We start from the raw sequence: 14,359 nt of genomic DNA, 5'->3' as shown, positions 1-14,359 counted from the left end.
TCAAGCTGAAGTTTTATTTAACATGTAAAAGAAACAATTCTTGGGAATGCTGACGAATAAAGCAAACGGATACAGTGCTCTCCTCCTGCAAGTCAGCCAGCCTGTCCGCATAGGGGACAACAGACGGTACTCAAGTGCTGGCACGATTTCACAGTAGTTAAGTGTTGGGTCATCTGTGCCTAGGTGATGTAGCGATTCTCCGTGTGTGATCTTGGTTCTGGGTTTACACCTTCACTGGGCGTGAACAAGGGCTCCTGCTCCTTGGCCATAGCCAAATCCCTTGGGCCCAAAGTTCTTTGCATAGCATCCTACAAAAGAAAGGGGAGAGACAGTGGGAGACCATTAAGTTTTGCTAGCATTGCTTAAGACCCACAAAACGACACAAAACCTTGTAAGTCTAAAAAAAAAGTTTGCCGCGACCCAGAGTTCAACTTATTTAAGATCTAGAACGAAGCGATGTATTAAAGATCTCAGAGCCGCAAAGGTTAGTCCAAACATTTTGATTCCCCAGTATTCGGCTCATGGTCCTACTTGAGTTACAAGCATAAAAAAATCGGGCCGGGCAAGTTACAGATTTGTCTGTTACCTTCAGAGCTTCATGCTCTGCTGAAAACAGGTGAAAAAGACTCCATACTGAGGGCTTTTTGTCTGATCTTCTGGGGAGTTGGACCAGAACATGGCTTTATTGCATCCTCTCAAACTGTTCTGTGGGTCTCTGCTACCTGCAAGCACCTCAAGATCCTCTATTTTCAAATAGTGGCAGTCTCACCTTTCCCCACTGCCAGAGCTGGGGTCTTTTTTGTCTTTAAATGCTGGTGACATTTCCTTGACCCATGACCAGTGTGGGATACTCAGATGGGCGTAAACACATAAATTAATTTTACCTTTACAATAGATTTCACCTTCTTTCTCAGTCAAAGTTGTTGATTCGAGACTCTTCCCACACTTGGCACACCGGAAACAGTTTTTGTGCCAGGGCTGGAAGAGACCATTGAGGCAGTCTGAGGGCCCGGGCTCCTGCGGCACGGCCCACCCGGCTCAGGAGCAGTGAGCCCCTCCCCCGCCCCCACCCCTGCCCCAGCACCTGCACACAGGCACCTGCACGCTTGCTCGCGGGCAGGAGGGCCAGGTGCCGGCTGCACGGGCCCGGCCCGAGGCACCCCTGGCAAGGGCTGCTCCCCGCTCCGAGGTGGGGGCCGTACGGAGAAAGCACCTGGGCTTCCCGACACTTGGCATCACCCGGCAGGTCTGGGGTTCGGGGCGCCCCGTCTGAAAACAGGTTTCTTTCAAGCAGAGAGGAGGTTTGCCGAGTGAGGGCACTGCTTCAAGACGTCAACGACTTGGGTGGGAAATCTAAGACCCGAATCCAAGGGGCTTGTTTAGTCCTGGAAGGGAGCTGGGGTGGGGGGGCAGGGGGGCCCAGCACCCTACCTTCCCGGCTCCGATGATCTTCTCAGCTGCGTACACGGCGTCCCCGCAGCGGGAGCACTTCTCAGCGCCTCCGAATTTCTGAGCAAACTTAGAAGTGTTGGGGTTCGTCGTGGGCCTGTGAGGCGGCGCACTGGGGGGGGGGGACACAGCAGGGCTGAGCGGCGGTGACCTGGTGCCAGGCGTCCCACCCCACCGGCCAGCAGTCGCTGCTACCGAGGCTCCTTGTGGTAGGTCAGTGACAGGCAGGGACCACAGCGGGGGTCCCCGAGGTAGGAGGTGCGACTCCAGCGCTCCATCGGAGGAAAAGCTTGCACCGAGGTCCATCTCTGCCCGGTGCAGCCCGAGGTCCCTCTCTGCTCCGTGCTGTTCGGCTCCCTTCTCTCCAAGGGGGGAAACCCGGTTTTCCCCGCTTTCTTTCGTGAGCTCCCCCTTCACTACACAGGGGTGTCTACTCCACAGCGTGAGGGCTCGGACACGGGAAGGTCAGAGGACAGCGGCACGTGGCACAGGTGTCCCGTTTCTCCCGTTGGAAAAACAGGTTTGTTTTTTTTTTTCCTGATTATAGTTTGTCACATACGTTTTTAAAATAAAATGTTCATTTATAAATGCTGCCTTTTCATAAAACAACGTATTCCAACGCTCCACCTGTGCCTTCATCCGTTCACCTTCGCTGGGTCATGCACCCCGCGTGAGGCCTTCCGTGTGTGGCATTTATGGAACCGTGTTCGCCGGGCTCACTGGAAGCCTCATTCTGCGCAGCAGATACCAGCGCGGTACCGGCCCGTGTATCAAGGTTCCCAGTCGCCCCTAATGTATGCATTTTTAAAAAAATTCTACAACCTATTGTATATACTTCCCCCCCTTTAAAAAAAAATATTTTATCACTTATTCGTGAGATAGAGAGGCAGAGACCCAGGCAGAGGGAGAAGCAGGCTCCCTGCGGGGAGCCCAATGGGGGACTCGATCCTGGGACTCCAGGGTTACCCCTGGGCTGAAGGCAGACGCCCAACCGCTGAGCCCCCCGGGCGTCCCTACTTCCCTTCAAGAGTGATCTTTAGAAGGTGTTCACCGGGATACTCATTTGGATTAGGAGTCTCCCAAGAAAAATTTCCAACACATCTTGTTAATAAGAACTTAGTGGAGATCATCTCCCGCCTCTGAGCGAATGACCCGGGAGGCTGCGGATGACTAACCCCACGGCTCTGCTGGGACGTAACTCGCTGCCGAGCCAGGGAATCTGGATGGCCAGGAGTCTGAGCTGAAAAGGGCAGTCCCGCCTCGGAATATCCCTGCCCACCCAAGGCTGCTGCCTCCCCAGGGGATCCCGTGACAATCTACGGTCCCCATGTGCCATCGGCACCACAGCCCTAAGGGTGCTCCAGGCCAAGGTGCTCCCAGACTCCAGTCACGAGGAGTGGCTTCTGGAAAAGGAATCCTCCACATCTGGTCCTCGTATGTGGCCAGGCCAAGCCGGGGAGGCGGCAAGGGCACAGGTGGCCGGGCCAGCACAGGGGGCTCGCCAGTTACTGGAGAAGGTGGAGAAGCGGGCGGAGGGCCCACTGGTCTGCAACTTTAAGACCATGACTTTTGGGATTACGGATGAATTTGGTTTCACTGGGGGGAAGGTGTCTAGGTAGATGTGTTTTGAAAGACTTGAAATAAAACTCGGAATACAAGAATGGATCTGAACAAGCTGGCCAGGAGAGCAGAACAAGAACAATGGACTTTTAACAAAGACCATGGTAAGCCGGGCTCCCACAGGCGATGGCACGCAGCACGGGGTCAGCCCCGTACAGGTGCACGACAGGGCACCGGGGCTCAGGAAGTCTGAGTGTGGAAAAGACCCGAAGAATGGACAGGTGGGCCCCCATGCAGGGGAAAGAGCACAGGTGTGGGCACCAATGGACACGGGGTCAGATCCTGGCTGTGTCACTTCCCTGTGACCTGAGCCTCAGCGTCCTGTCTGTAGAATACAGACGACAGTATCTACAGAGGTGCTGTATGGATTATGTGTAATGAACATAACCGTTCCGCAGGCAACAGGCGCTAAGGATTATTTCAGGCAAACCCATGATGCACTGTGTTTGAGATGGTCAGCTTTGGGGTTACACCAGGTTCCTTTCCAGCCTCTACAGTTAAGCAGCAACGTGACTGTAGACAAATCACATAATTTTCATTGTTTGAATTTGTTAAGACGGGAAAGCCTACGCTGTCAGGTTGCGAGGATTATACGAGGTAACGTGTTGACATTGCACGGCGGCCAGCTCACAGAGCGTGATTAATGGTCTTGTCCAACAAAAGGTCGTCTTGTTGGAATATTACACCAGTTTTGGCTTCTTTGATATAAAATGTTTGTGAAAAACGTGAAGTTCAAAAGAGTGAGTCATTGGGCCAAAAATAGGAATTAAGAGGGAATTGCAAATGAAGAAATTATGTAGCCTGAACATGAAATACAAAGTGAAAGTTAGCAGAATTAGCATCTTGCTATTTAGGTACTGGAACCTTTTAAAATTTAACACTGGGCAGCCGGGGTGCCTCAGTGGTTTAGTGCTGCCTTCAGCCCAGGGCCTGATCCTGGAGACCCTGGATTGAGTCCCACGTCGGGCTCCCTGCATGGAGCCTGCTTCTCCCTCTGCCTGGGTCTCTGCCTCTCTCTCTTTCTCTGTGTCTCTCATGAATAAATAAATAAAATCTTTAAAAAAAAAATTAGTACTAGTCTCTCATTCAAAAGCAGGAAATAATTCCAATTTTTAAGTAAGAGTTTTTAGGTTAAAGTCCTTGCTTGGTGAAGTAGCCTGAGGTGGAAGGAGTGGTGAGTGGCCAGGACTTTTCACTGACTGCTTCCCTGCAGGTGACTGGGTGTCCCATGACTCAGACCCTTGCCTTTCTGTCTCATCTGATGCCTGCCCCCTGGTCTGGGGTAAATGTAAGCCACGTGCTTCTGAGAACAGGGCTCCTTGATACACTGGGAACTGCTGTCACTGGAATAATCAAGGATTTTTTTCAGGTCCCAGCCTGTCCTTTTCAAGCTTACAGAACAGTCTCTTGTTGATACTAGAAAACTGGCACAATTGGGCTGACTGGGGCCGGCCCTGGGCGGTGCCCCGTCCCCCGTCCCCCGTCCCCCGTCCCCCGTCCCCCGGGGCAGGCGCCCACCTCTCGGGCTTGATGCCCAGCCTCTCGCCGCGGTCGGTGCTCAGCGTGCCCGCGCCCTGCCCGTAGCCGTAGCCCTTGGGCCCGTACTTCTTCCCGTAGCATGACCGGCAGTAGATCTCCTCGTCGTGAATCGCCACCGTCGTGCTGTCCAGGTTTTTCCTGCAAACCACTGCGGGGAAGAGGTCAGGGAGGTCAGGCCTTCAGGGGCGCCGCGCGGCCCTTCTCCTGGGGATGCCGAGGCCGGACGCTGCCCCCTGGTGACCCGAGGCCGAGGGGGGGAGGGGGGGGCGGGTGCACGGGGCCGTCACGCGGTGCGGGGGCGGGGGGGAGCGGACTCACTGCACAGGAAGCAGCAGCGATGGAAGCTCCTGCCGTCACACTGCACCTCCTCTGCGTGGTACACGGTCCCCCCGCAGGCCGCGCACCGGTTTCCACCTCCCCACACGGGCATCCTGCGGGAGAAGGGCTCGTCAGGGAGAAGGGCCCCCCCCCCCCCCGCCCGGGGCGCCTTGCGGAAGGGGCCGAGCCCGCAGCGCATCCCCCCTCCAGTAGCCCCCCCGCCGCCCTCCGGCCCATCCTCCAGCCCATCCCCCTCACCCCCGTCCCACCCCCCTCCGCCCGTCCCGACACCCAAGGACCTGGGACGGGGCCCCAGGAGCCCTGAAGGCCAAGGCGGGGCCTCCGGGAAAGCCGGTGCCCGGAACCCCCTCCCCCTTCTGGTCCCACATCCCCCCAGATTCCTCCAGGGAAGCGATGTCCCTTTCTAGGCCCACGGGCTTTAGAAAAGTATTTACTACATGTGGTCTCCTAGGATGGTCCACCAGGCCTCCCCAGTTCCTGATGAAATTCAGCTGAGAATTTACAGACTTTATCATCTTTTAAAGATTTGATTATTTCACTCCTGAGAGAGGCAGAGACACAGGCCGACGGAGGCGCAGGCCCCACGCAGGGAGCCTAACGCGGACCCGATCCCGGGACCCCGGGGTCACGCCCTGAACCAAAGGCAGAGAGGCTCAAGCACTGAGCCCCCAGGAGTCCCATAAAACCTTAATAATTTTACGTCCCAACAATCAAGAGCATGATCAGGGGACCCATCCTGTTGAACAGCATAGAATCAGAGAATCAACCTGTACTTGGAAATTAAAACCAGGGGAAAAAAAAACCAAAAAAACGGTCCTTTACCAGAAAGTTTGAGAAACACTGGTGCAGATGGCATGGACCCCACCCTCAACTCCAGGGCCGGGCACTCGGTCATGGCAATGAGGCCGCTGCTTCCTCCGCCCTCTCCCCAGTGCCCTCACCCCAGTGATTGCTGGGAGAATGGGCACACGACCCCGAGGCAGGTCAGTGAAGTTAAAGACCCAGCTTTGGCTTAGGACGGTGTGGCTGCAGGGGCAGATCCGCTGGCCGCTGTCTGACCATCGTAAGAAGAGCCTAAGACCGAAGCCAGCACAGAAGAAAAGGGACAGACGAGGTTCTGACACCTTGCAGCTGTGTCTCGCCCCACCCCGGACACTACAGGAGCCACTGAGTTGCCTTCTGAGCCTCCTTCCGTCTTCCGAGGGGGCCCAGGTAATTCCAAGCATCTGCAAAAGTCACAGCCTCCCGCGAAGGCCTCCTGGGAGATGGGCAGCAGCGCCGGACCAGGCCTGCAGGCTCTCCCCTAGGAGCGGCATACACCTCTGACCCCCTTCCCTGGACACAGGTCGCCACTGTTAGCGTCCGCAGGGAAATCTGAGCCTCACTGTGCGCCCTCGGCCACAAAGCCTGGCTCCAGCGGCCTGCGCTGGCTTGAGCCTGCACTGCGATTAGGGATACGGGCTTTACCCCACCGCTCCAGAGTTACCAGAGTTCTGGAATGCTCGGAGATGCCACAGACATCTGCCGGAAGGACCTCGTGATTCCAGGGGAAACCTAAAACCAAATTCAGGCTTGTAGGTAACGAATGGCCTTGCGATTATTTAAAACTGGATCCCACGGATCAACAGCCCAGCTGGCTTTTAAAATACCTGGTTATTGTCAAGGCGTTTCTCAGGAAGTGTACTATTCGACGTCAATGTGTATTTTCTATGTTCACACCTGTTTATCTCGGTGCCATCCCCAATAAGGAACCAGATCTCCATCAAGGCTAATGCCCTCTTGGGTTATCTCCGAATAGCATTTGAAAATACAGTTTTCGAAAACTCATCACTTTATGTTACTCTCCACTAAAGAGCAGTCTGGACTTTTAAACAGGCAAGATCTCTCCTTTATGTAATTCACGGTTACTTGAGTTCACTTCTTGTAAGTCAGGTCCGATTTGTACCGCGCATGCCACCCCAGCCAAGTGAGTCACTTTTCAGGAAATACCCATCAAAGGGCCGCACCATTCAGCCTACTCTGTTAACAGCTTCTTCCCCTCGAGGGCGGGGACCACATCTCTGTCTACCCCATTCCACCTACCAGAGTCCTTGGCACAAATCAAAGTGACTTCTGTGGTTTTAAGGAATTCTCCCTTTTGCAATCGTCCGTACAATTCCCAATTCCATCTTATGCTTATCGAGACGGAGGCAGCACTGGTCTACTTCTCCTTGTCACATTTTTGAATTCTAAGTAAAAAAATTCTAAGTAAAAAATTTGGATTCTAAGTAAAATTCCCAAGTCCTTAACTCTAAAAGCTTCACCGGGGTTCAGGGCTTTCCTGAGGATTTCTAAATAACCCTCCCCATGGTCCAAGCCGATGGTATAACAGAAGAGCCTCCTTGCAAAGCTTCGGCCGGGCGTGTGTGTGGTTCCTTATGTTGGATACCGGGGGGCTGGGTGTTCCCTACAGTATGTCTGGAATATTTTTGAACGGAAAGAAAGGAGGGGAAGGAGGGAGGGAGGAAGGCTGGCTTGGACGGATGTGGCTTAGCAGCACTGTGAAAATGGTTGTGCGACTTTGGCCTTCGTTTTCTCATCCGTAAAATAGGGACGGGTAGCTCGCTACCCAGCAAATGCTGTGAAGGTAAAGGGAGGTAAGCGAATGTCCTGGCCCCATTGCTGTCCCTCCTGCCCTCAGTCTTCCAGCCGGCAAACCCGCTGCAGAAGAGCACGGCTCCCAGTGACAAACAGGCTGGAGAAAAGACTCAGCTGACTGGTCGCGCCGTGGATCTTCCCGGGGGAAGAACACACTGCAACCGTCCTGAGGGTTCCCTTTGCAGCGACTCAGAAATGAAGTTCAAATTTACACTCTTAGGGTGACGCTGACGGACGTCTCCTGACTTTGGATGATCTTCCATGTGTCACTCCTGGCCCTGCTGTGCAGACAACGACTGTGAAGCTTTGTGGCTCCTATGAGCCTTGGGCCGCACCTCTGCACGATGGCCGCCCCGCGTCCCAGCAGTGGATTTGCACTGAGTGACCCAGGCCGCGTGTGCCCCAGGCCTGTGCATTCGTTTGCAGAACGGTGACAGGAGGCCTGGAATCCCACCTGACACACGTCTCGCACAAGCCAAACACAGGCTTCTCGGTTTCTCAGTCTGTTGGGAGTTTTTCAAAGTCTGAGGGAATTCTAATGCCAAGTGTTAGATTAAAAAGCTTGCTTTACATCTGAACCCCCTGATGCAATTTTTTTGCTGCTTCTCCCCAGGCAAAGACACCACCCAAAATTTCATGAGACTCACCCCTAGGAGAAAATGACCGTCATCCACATCTGAGTCACCTCGTGCTAAAGTTACCTCATTCCCTAGATAAGCAACGGGAGCCACAGAATGACCACACAGGTCATTCCCACGCCACCTGTTCTGCATTTACCGTCTTATTTTAGATTCTAAGAGTCTTGAATCTGTGAATCCAGAGTCTACACGTCACCACTTAAGAGTTTAAATTATTCGCTCCGATACCAGAGGCTTGGAGTGAATCGGGTCTATGAACCCAGATCCTAAATACTTCCAGAAGCTTTGACGTTTTCTTGCTACATACAGGGTTTGGTTATGACACTAGAATCGGGCTAGAATCCAGTCTCCTGAAAGGGACATCCATCATAAACTGGCTTCATCCTGAGGCCCATCGGGCGGGGTCACTAAAGATCATGTAAATGAGTAGCCTGGTCCTGAGTTACAGTGATTTTTTTGCAGGATCAGAGAGTTGTAGTTTGGTCGGAGATGAAGCTTTCCTCCGAGCCCATTCTAAAAATGTTTCGGTCTGCTCCCCAGGCCATCTGGTTAGCCCGCCTCCCTTCTCTAGGGGATATGCCGACCAGGAGGGGCTTCAGGGCTCAGGGCTCAGCCCCTGTCCCGGTGGCCCCTTCTGCCGGAGCCAAATCTCCAAGGCCACGCAGCCTCAGGCCACAGCCAGAGCATGGATTTGGGAGTCGACACAGCGTCATTTCCTTCGTCTGCGAGGTGAGGATAACGTGTCTTCCTTACAGTTATCAAGAGGGTGAGATGGAAAAAATGCTTGTAGGAGGCACCCCACGTCCCTCCCATCAGGGCAACTGGCTCTCTGCTCCCCCGAACTTCCCTCCTGTTCACAAGTGGGGGGGGCAGCTCCTGCCCCCCCGCGCCACGCTCTCCTGCGTGGAGGTTCCACGCGCGTGGGCTAAGCCAGCGTCTACTGAGCCAGGCTGGGGACGGGCCCGCGTCGGGGACTTCTGCTCTGGCCGCAGAACGATGCACGGGGATATGGGGACAGCGACCTGGGATGCAGAGGGGGCAGGAAGGGACCCGTCCTGGACGCACCCTCCGCTTCCCCGGGCGATGGGTGATGCTGGGCTCCGGGGGCTGCGGCTCAAGGGTCTGGGTCCTGTCGAGGCTCTGCAGACAGGGGTGCCCGGGGCTCAGCGGCGGGGCTGTGCCCCAGGGTCCCGGGATCAGTCCCCTCTTGGTGTCTCTCGTGAATAAATACCATCTGAAGCCCCCCAGATGCCGCATGCAGAGGCCTGCAGTCTGGGGGTTCAGTGGGGAAGCAGGTGCCTAAGACCCCTGGTATGCAGGTGGGGCACGTAGACGGCGCTGAGGCCACGCGGGAGGCCACCTGCGGGGGTCCCCGGCCTCGTGGCCCCAGACACCCTATGTGATGAAGGGTTGAGACCACGTCGCCGCCCGAGACTCTCGCCCCAAGTTGCCCCACGACCCGTGGGCAGGAAGGCCCACCCGCGTCCCCTCCCGCCCGGCTCACCCCCAACCTGCTGCTTTCCCCAAAAAGCTCCCGACGTTCCCCTCCACCGCCTCAGCCTGTCCTCACTGCAGAGGACCCCTCTTCTCATCAGTTCTGTGCTCCCCTGAGCCTCCCATCAATGACTAACTGTACAGCCTCCTCCACTTAGCTCTGCAGCAGGGGCTCCAGCAAATTCCTTGACCTGGATGCCACTTGCCAGACCACATATTGCAAGCACAATGCAACTGGGCTGTCAGTTTGGTCACCCCGGCCCCCAGCACCTGCCACTGCGAGATACTTGATTATTCAAACAGTTTACTGTTTGTGTGATTTTTTTACTAGTTCTGAGCTTAAACAATATATGGAAAGCATTTAGAAAAGTGCTTGCCACGTGGTAGGTAATAATGATTACAAATACTTACATACAACCTACTATATGTGTCACCTGTATTAAGTAGTTTACTCATACTGCCTTATTTAACTCTCCTACTGAGCAAGGTAGACATGATCATTATACCCGTTTTATGGGTGGAAAAGCTCAGGTATAGAGACCTCAAATGGCTCGTAACTGAAACCAAAACAAAATTACCAGTTCAACTTAAAAAATCAACACCAATAAAATTCAAATCAGCTATAGGGTTTGTTTCACTGATTTTTGCTAAAAGTAAACCACTGTTGGCAACACAGAGATAGTACTGACTTCCATGGCTCTGGCATAGGTGCTTTTTATTTTTTTTATTTTTTAATTTTTTTAAAAAGATTTTATTTATTCATGAGAGACACAGAGAGAGAAAGAGGGAAGCAGAGACACAGACAGAGGGAGAAGCAGGCCCCACGCAGGGAGCCCGATATGGGACTGGATCCCGGGACTCCAGGATCACACCCTGGGCCAAAGGCAGACACTCAACCACTGAGCCACCCAGGTGTCCCCACAGGTGCTTTTTAAATTGGGCATTTCTTGTACTACATGAGGATTCGATTCTCTCTGGATTTCTCTCTTTCTGAAGTACTGTGACGCCACCATGAACCCTCTTTCCTATAGTGAACCAGGAAGCTATTTGACCCTAATGGGGTACATGGCATTTGTCCTTTTTTATTAGTGAAGAACAATTAGTAGTACTAATTGGCACAACCAGATAGTAAACAAAACAGCAAGGAACCTGATATCCTCTTCGAGTGATTCACAGCATAGCTCTATTGGTTCTTCCCCTTGACTGACACCAAAACTTAAAATTCTTGACAATCAGAACTTGTGCCAGGCTCCTCCGCCACCTAGTCTGAGAAAACTCCCAGTTGGGTGCTTGAACGGGGACCACAGATTCCTTTAAATACTGGGGACTGGTGAACTTGGTACCATGTACTTTATTTTACGCACTTAAAAACCTTTTGAGGGCACCTGGGTGACTCAGTGGTTGAGCATCTGCCTCGGGCTCAGGGCGTGAACCGGAGGTCCTGGGATCCAGTCCCGCGTCGGGCTCCCCGCGGGGAGCCTGCTTCTCCCTCTGCTTGTGTCTCTGCCTCTCTGTCTCTCATGAATAAATAAAATCTTAAATAAAATTTCTTTTTAAAAAAAAAGGCTCAGAGGTTTCACCGGACTGCCAGAAGCGTCCACCAGACAAAAACAGTTGAGTATCACCATTCTGGGTTACCAGGGCCCCACGGGAGGCTAGAGACTCCCCACCCATAGAGCCCCAGGGATGCCATGCAAATACCAGCCCAGGAAATGATCGGTCATGCCTTGAGGAAACCTGTGAATATCTGCAAAGGGAAGAAACCTCCCCCAGGCAAGGCCCAGTAGCTACTGCTCAGCTGGCTCTCGCTGGTGGCCATCTCCCCATCCGTGCAGCAAAGTTCATAATAGCGTCTAATGACAAGAAATCTCTCCCTGGCTGAGCTGGGCTCTGTTCACAGATCAAGATCAACAAGCCTCTGACAACCCCGCTGTACATGCCATTACATCCATTTTATAAGATGAAGTAGCCAAGGCTAGAGAGTAAAAGTAACTTGCCCAAGGTCATCAAACCAGTGGGTGCTGGAGCTGGCACAAGACTTAGGGACTGGGCAGTCCTGCCCTTTTCACCAAGCCAAGACTCCTCTCCTCAAGGGGAAGCCCATTTGATTTGATTTACCTCATTCTTGACAGGAAAGAAAAATTAGAGGCTCCCATCTCCATGGTCAGTTGGTGGCAATATTGAGGCTAGAGCTAGGCTTCTAAAGCTCCTCATTTATTGCCATCTCGTCTATTCTATGCTGACATTCTTGCTATTTTAGTGTATAATACAATTTTCCCCAAATCCAAGTTATTTTGCAAGTTCATCAGACCTCCAGTGAGTATTGCCTTCATCACAGTATTTAGCATATCACTATTTCTATCAATCAATATTTGAATACATTTTGGAGGAATCCATTAAAAATTTATGATAGAAACCTTAGATGAAATCTGCTAATGTTATCTCCTGCCTGAGTTCAATTAAATATCTATCCCCTACAATTGCAATCTTACTCCTTCCTTTCTTCATTCAATTAACCAATACTGGCTCTGGTCCAGCTGTGCTCAAGGCACCCGGGCAAGTACCCTGAGTCTCAAAGACTGATGAGATGCAGACCCTGCCTCTTGTAACCTCTCCCTAAAAGAGCAAAGAAAACTAGAATCCAGAGTAGAAAGAACACAGAAATATTGATCAAGTACCAGCAGCGGTCGGCTGGAGAGAACAACGGCCGAGGACAGTGAGGGTGGACCGGGGTGCACTTCATAAGATCAGTGATGGTTTGGAATGCAGTTTTGAAATTCTGTGATTGCTTTGTAAACCCATCGGCCATCTCGGTCCTGAGAAATCTGAGTCAAATTATAGCCAAATGTGTGGTTGTCCTATTTGAATTCTTGGCATTTCCTAAGTAGAGCTTTCAAACAGGTTAATTAGAAAAGGACTGAGGAGACCCCTTTTACTGCCTGAGTTAAAAAATTACTACCCCAAACTACAAGATTGTCTCTACTGAAAGCACAAAAAAAGTGAAAATGTGCTTAGTCTGCAGACTGCAAATAAAACAGGTTAAACGTTTTGGGTAACTATTGAAACAAATGCCCTTACAGAAACGTCGGGGTGGGGCAGGGGGTTGGGGGGAAGGGCCGGAGGCAGGGCTGGGGGCAAGGGGTCTGGGTGGGGGGGCAGGGGGGTGGGGGACCGGCTGGGGCAGGGGAAGGGCCTGGGGACAGGCCCGGGACAGGGGGGGGCGGGGGAAGGGCCAGGGGTACGGATGGGGCAGGGGGGCCAGGGGAAGGGCCTGGGGGATGGGCTCGGGCAGGGGGGCAGGGGAAGGGCCAGGGGTAGGGACCGGGGCAGTGGTGCAAGGGAAGGGCCAGGGGTAGGGGGGCAGGGGAAGGGCCAGGGGTAAGGACCGGGGCAGGGAAAGGGCCTGGGGACAGCCCAGGGCAGAGGGAGGGCCAGGGGTAGGGGCTGGGGCAGGGGTGCAGGGGAAGTGCCTGGAGGCAGCCCGGGGCAGGGGGAGGGTCAGGGGCCGGGGATAGGGGGGCAGGGGGGCAGGGGGAAGAGCCAGGGGATGGGCCCGGGGCAGGGGGGTCGGGGGCCGGGGACGGGGGCGTTGGGGGGGCAGGCGACGCGCCCCCGCGGGGACACCCCTCCCCCAGGGGCTGCCGACGTGGAGCCGGCGGACGCGGGCGGCGCGGCTCGGGACCTGTTGCGGCGTCTGGGGCCGCGCGCCCGCGCTCGGGGTTTGCACCTGAGCCGCAGCGAGCCGAGACAAAGCCGGGGCGCGGGCCGCGGTCGGGCGGCCGAGGTCCCGCGCCGGGTGTCCCGGGGCCGCAGGGGAGGCTCGCGGCTCGGCCCCGGAGCCCCCGCCCCGCTCCCCCGAGTCCCGGGCAGCCCCCGCGGCGGCGGAGACCCCGGGCCGGGGGCGGGAGGCCGGGAGGGGGGCTCCCCCGCCGCCACTACTCACTCGAGTCGGGCGCAGACCGCGCAGGCCAACGGCGCTCGCGGGACCGGGGGCACAGGGCGCGGGCAGGCCAGGGCCGCGCGGGGAGCGCCTGCAGCCTTTATAGACTCCCGGGGCGTGGCCTGCGCGCCGCCCCTCCCACCTGAGGGCGTGGCCTCCATGGCGCCCCGCCCACTCGGGGGCGTGGTCTGCGAGCCCGCCCCGCCCCGCGCGTCCCGGACCCCTCGGAGGGCTGGGGCGCCCCGCGGGGGCCGCTCTCGGCTCGGCCGCGGCCTGGGCCCGGGGACAAAGCGCCGAGTCCCGCCTCTTCCTGCGGTTTCCCGCCGGCCTGGCGTCCGCGCCCCGCCCCGCCCCCTCCCCTGGGACCCGGCGGCGGGAGAGGAGGCGTCCTCGTCCCCCCAGGCACTCCGGGCCCCCGCCCCCCCACGGGATCTCCGCGGCGCACGCGAGCCTCTGCTCCCCTTGCCAGCTTCCGCGGATCCAAACCTTCCCGCTCCCAAAGAGCAGCGGGTCTCATCGACACGAAATAGATGACGTCACGAAAACGTGACGAATGAAAACGTCATTCCCACTCCCACGAGTGCTGAGTCGGGGGCGGGGGGGCGGGGGAGAAACCCAAACCCAGCCGGGTACCCAGGAGTCCGGATCTCATCCCTGAGCTGCAGGATGATTTATTGTTTTATTTTATTTTATTTTATTTTAT

The 14,359-nt window shown here is 55.1% G+C and overlaps 1 protein-coding gene across 1 annotated transcript; it reads right to left on the bottom strand.

The window, feature by feature from the left end:
- CSRP2 (cysteine and glycine rich protein 2) lies at nt 1–13,787 on the bottom strand. The gene is made up of 6 exons (XM_041738912.1): nt 13,660–13,787; nt 4,927–5,039; nt 4,588–4,756; nt 1,432–1,561; nt 885–978; nt 1–308 (listed from the first exon to the last, which is right to left on the bottom strand). Exons 2-6 carry the CDS (start codon nt 5,036–5,038, stop codon nt 232–234), a joined length of 582 nt encoding a protein of 193 aa, XP_041594846.1. The 5' UTR covers nt 5,039; nt 13,660–13,787; the 3' UTR covers nt 1–231.
- Nucleotides 13,788–14,359: the final 572 nt, after the last annotated feature.

The sequence above is a fragment of the Vulpes lagopus genome, chromosome 23 (genome assembly GCF_018345385.1).
Source record: "Vulpes lagopus strain Blue_001 chromosome 23, ASM1834538v1, whole genome shotgun sequence".
Taxonomy (NCBI): Eukaryota; Metazoa; Chordata; class Mammalia; order Carnivora; family Canidae; genus Vulpes; species Vulpes lagopus.
The sequence above is the reverse complement of the archived record's forward strand: the minus strand, read 5'-3'. Positions and strand labels throughout refer to the sequence as shown.

Excerpts from the sequence above, each read along its gene's own strand:
- CSRP2 (XM_041738912.1), bottom strand. The coding sequence starts at position 5,038 with ATGCCCGTGTGGGGAGGTGGAAACCGGTGCGCGGCCTGCGGGGGGACC. Across the intron at positions 4,757-4,926 it reads TCGCTGCTGCTTCCTGTGCA|TGGTTTGCAGGAAAAACCTG; the intron begins GTGAGTCCGCTC and ends TCTTCCCCGCAG. Across the intron at positions 1,562-4,587 it reads CTGGGCATCAAGCCCGAGAG|TGCGCCGCCTCACAGGCCCA; the intron begins GTGGGCGCCTGC and ends CCCCCCCCCCAG.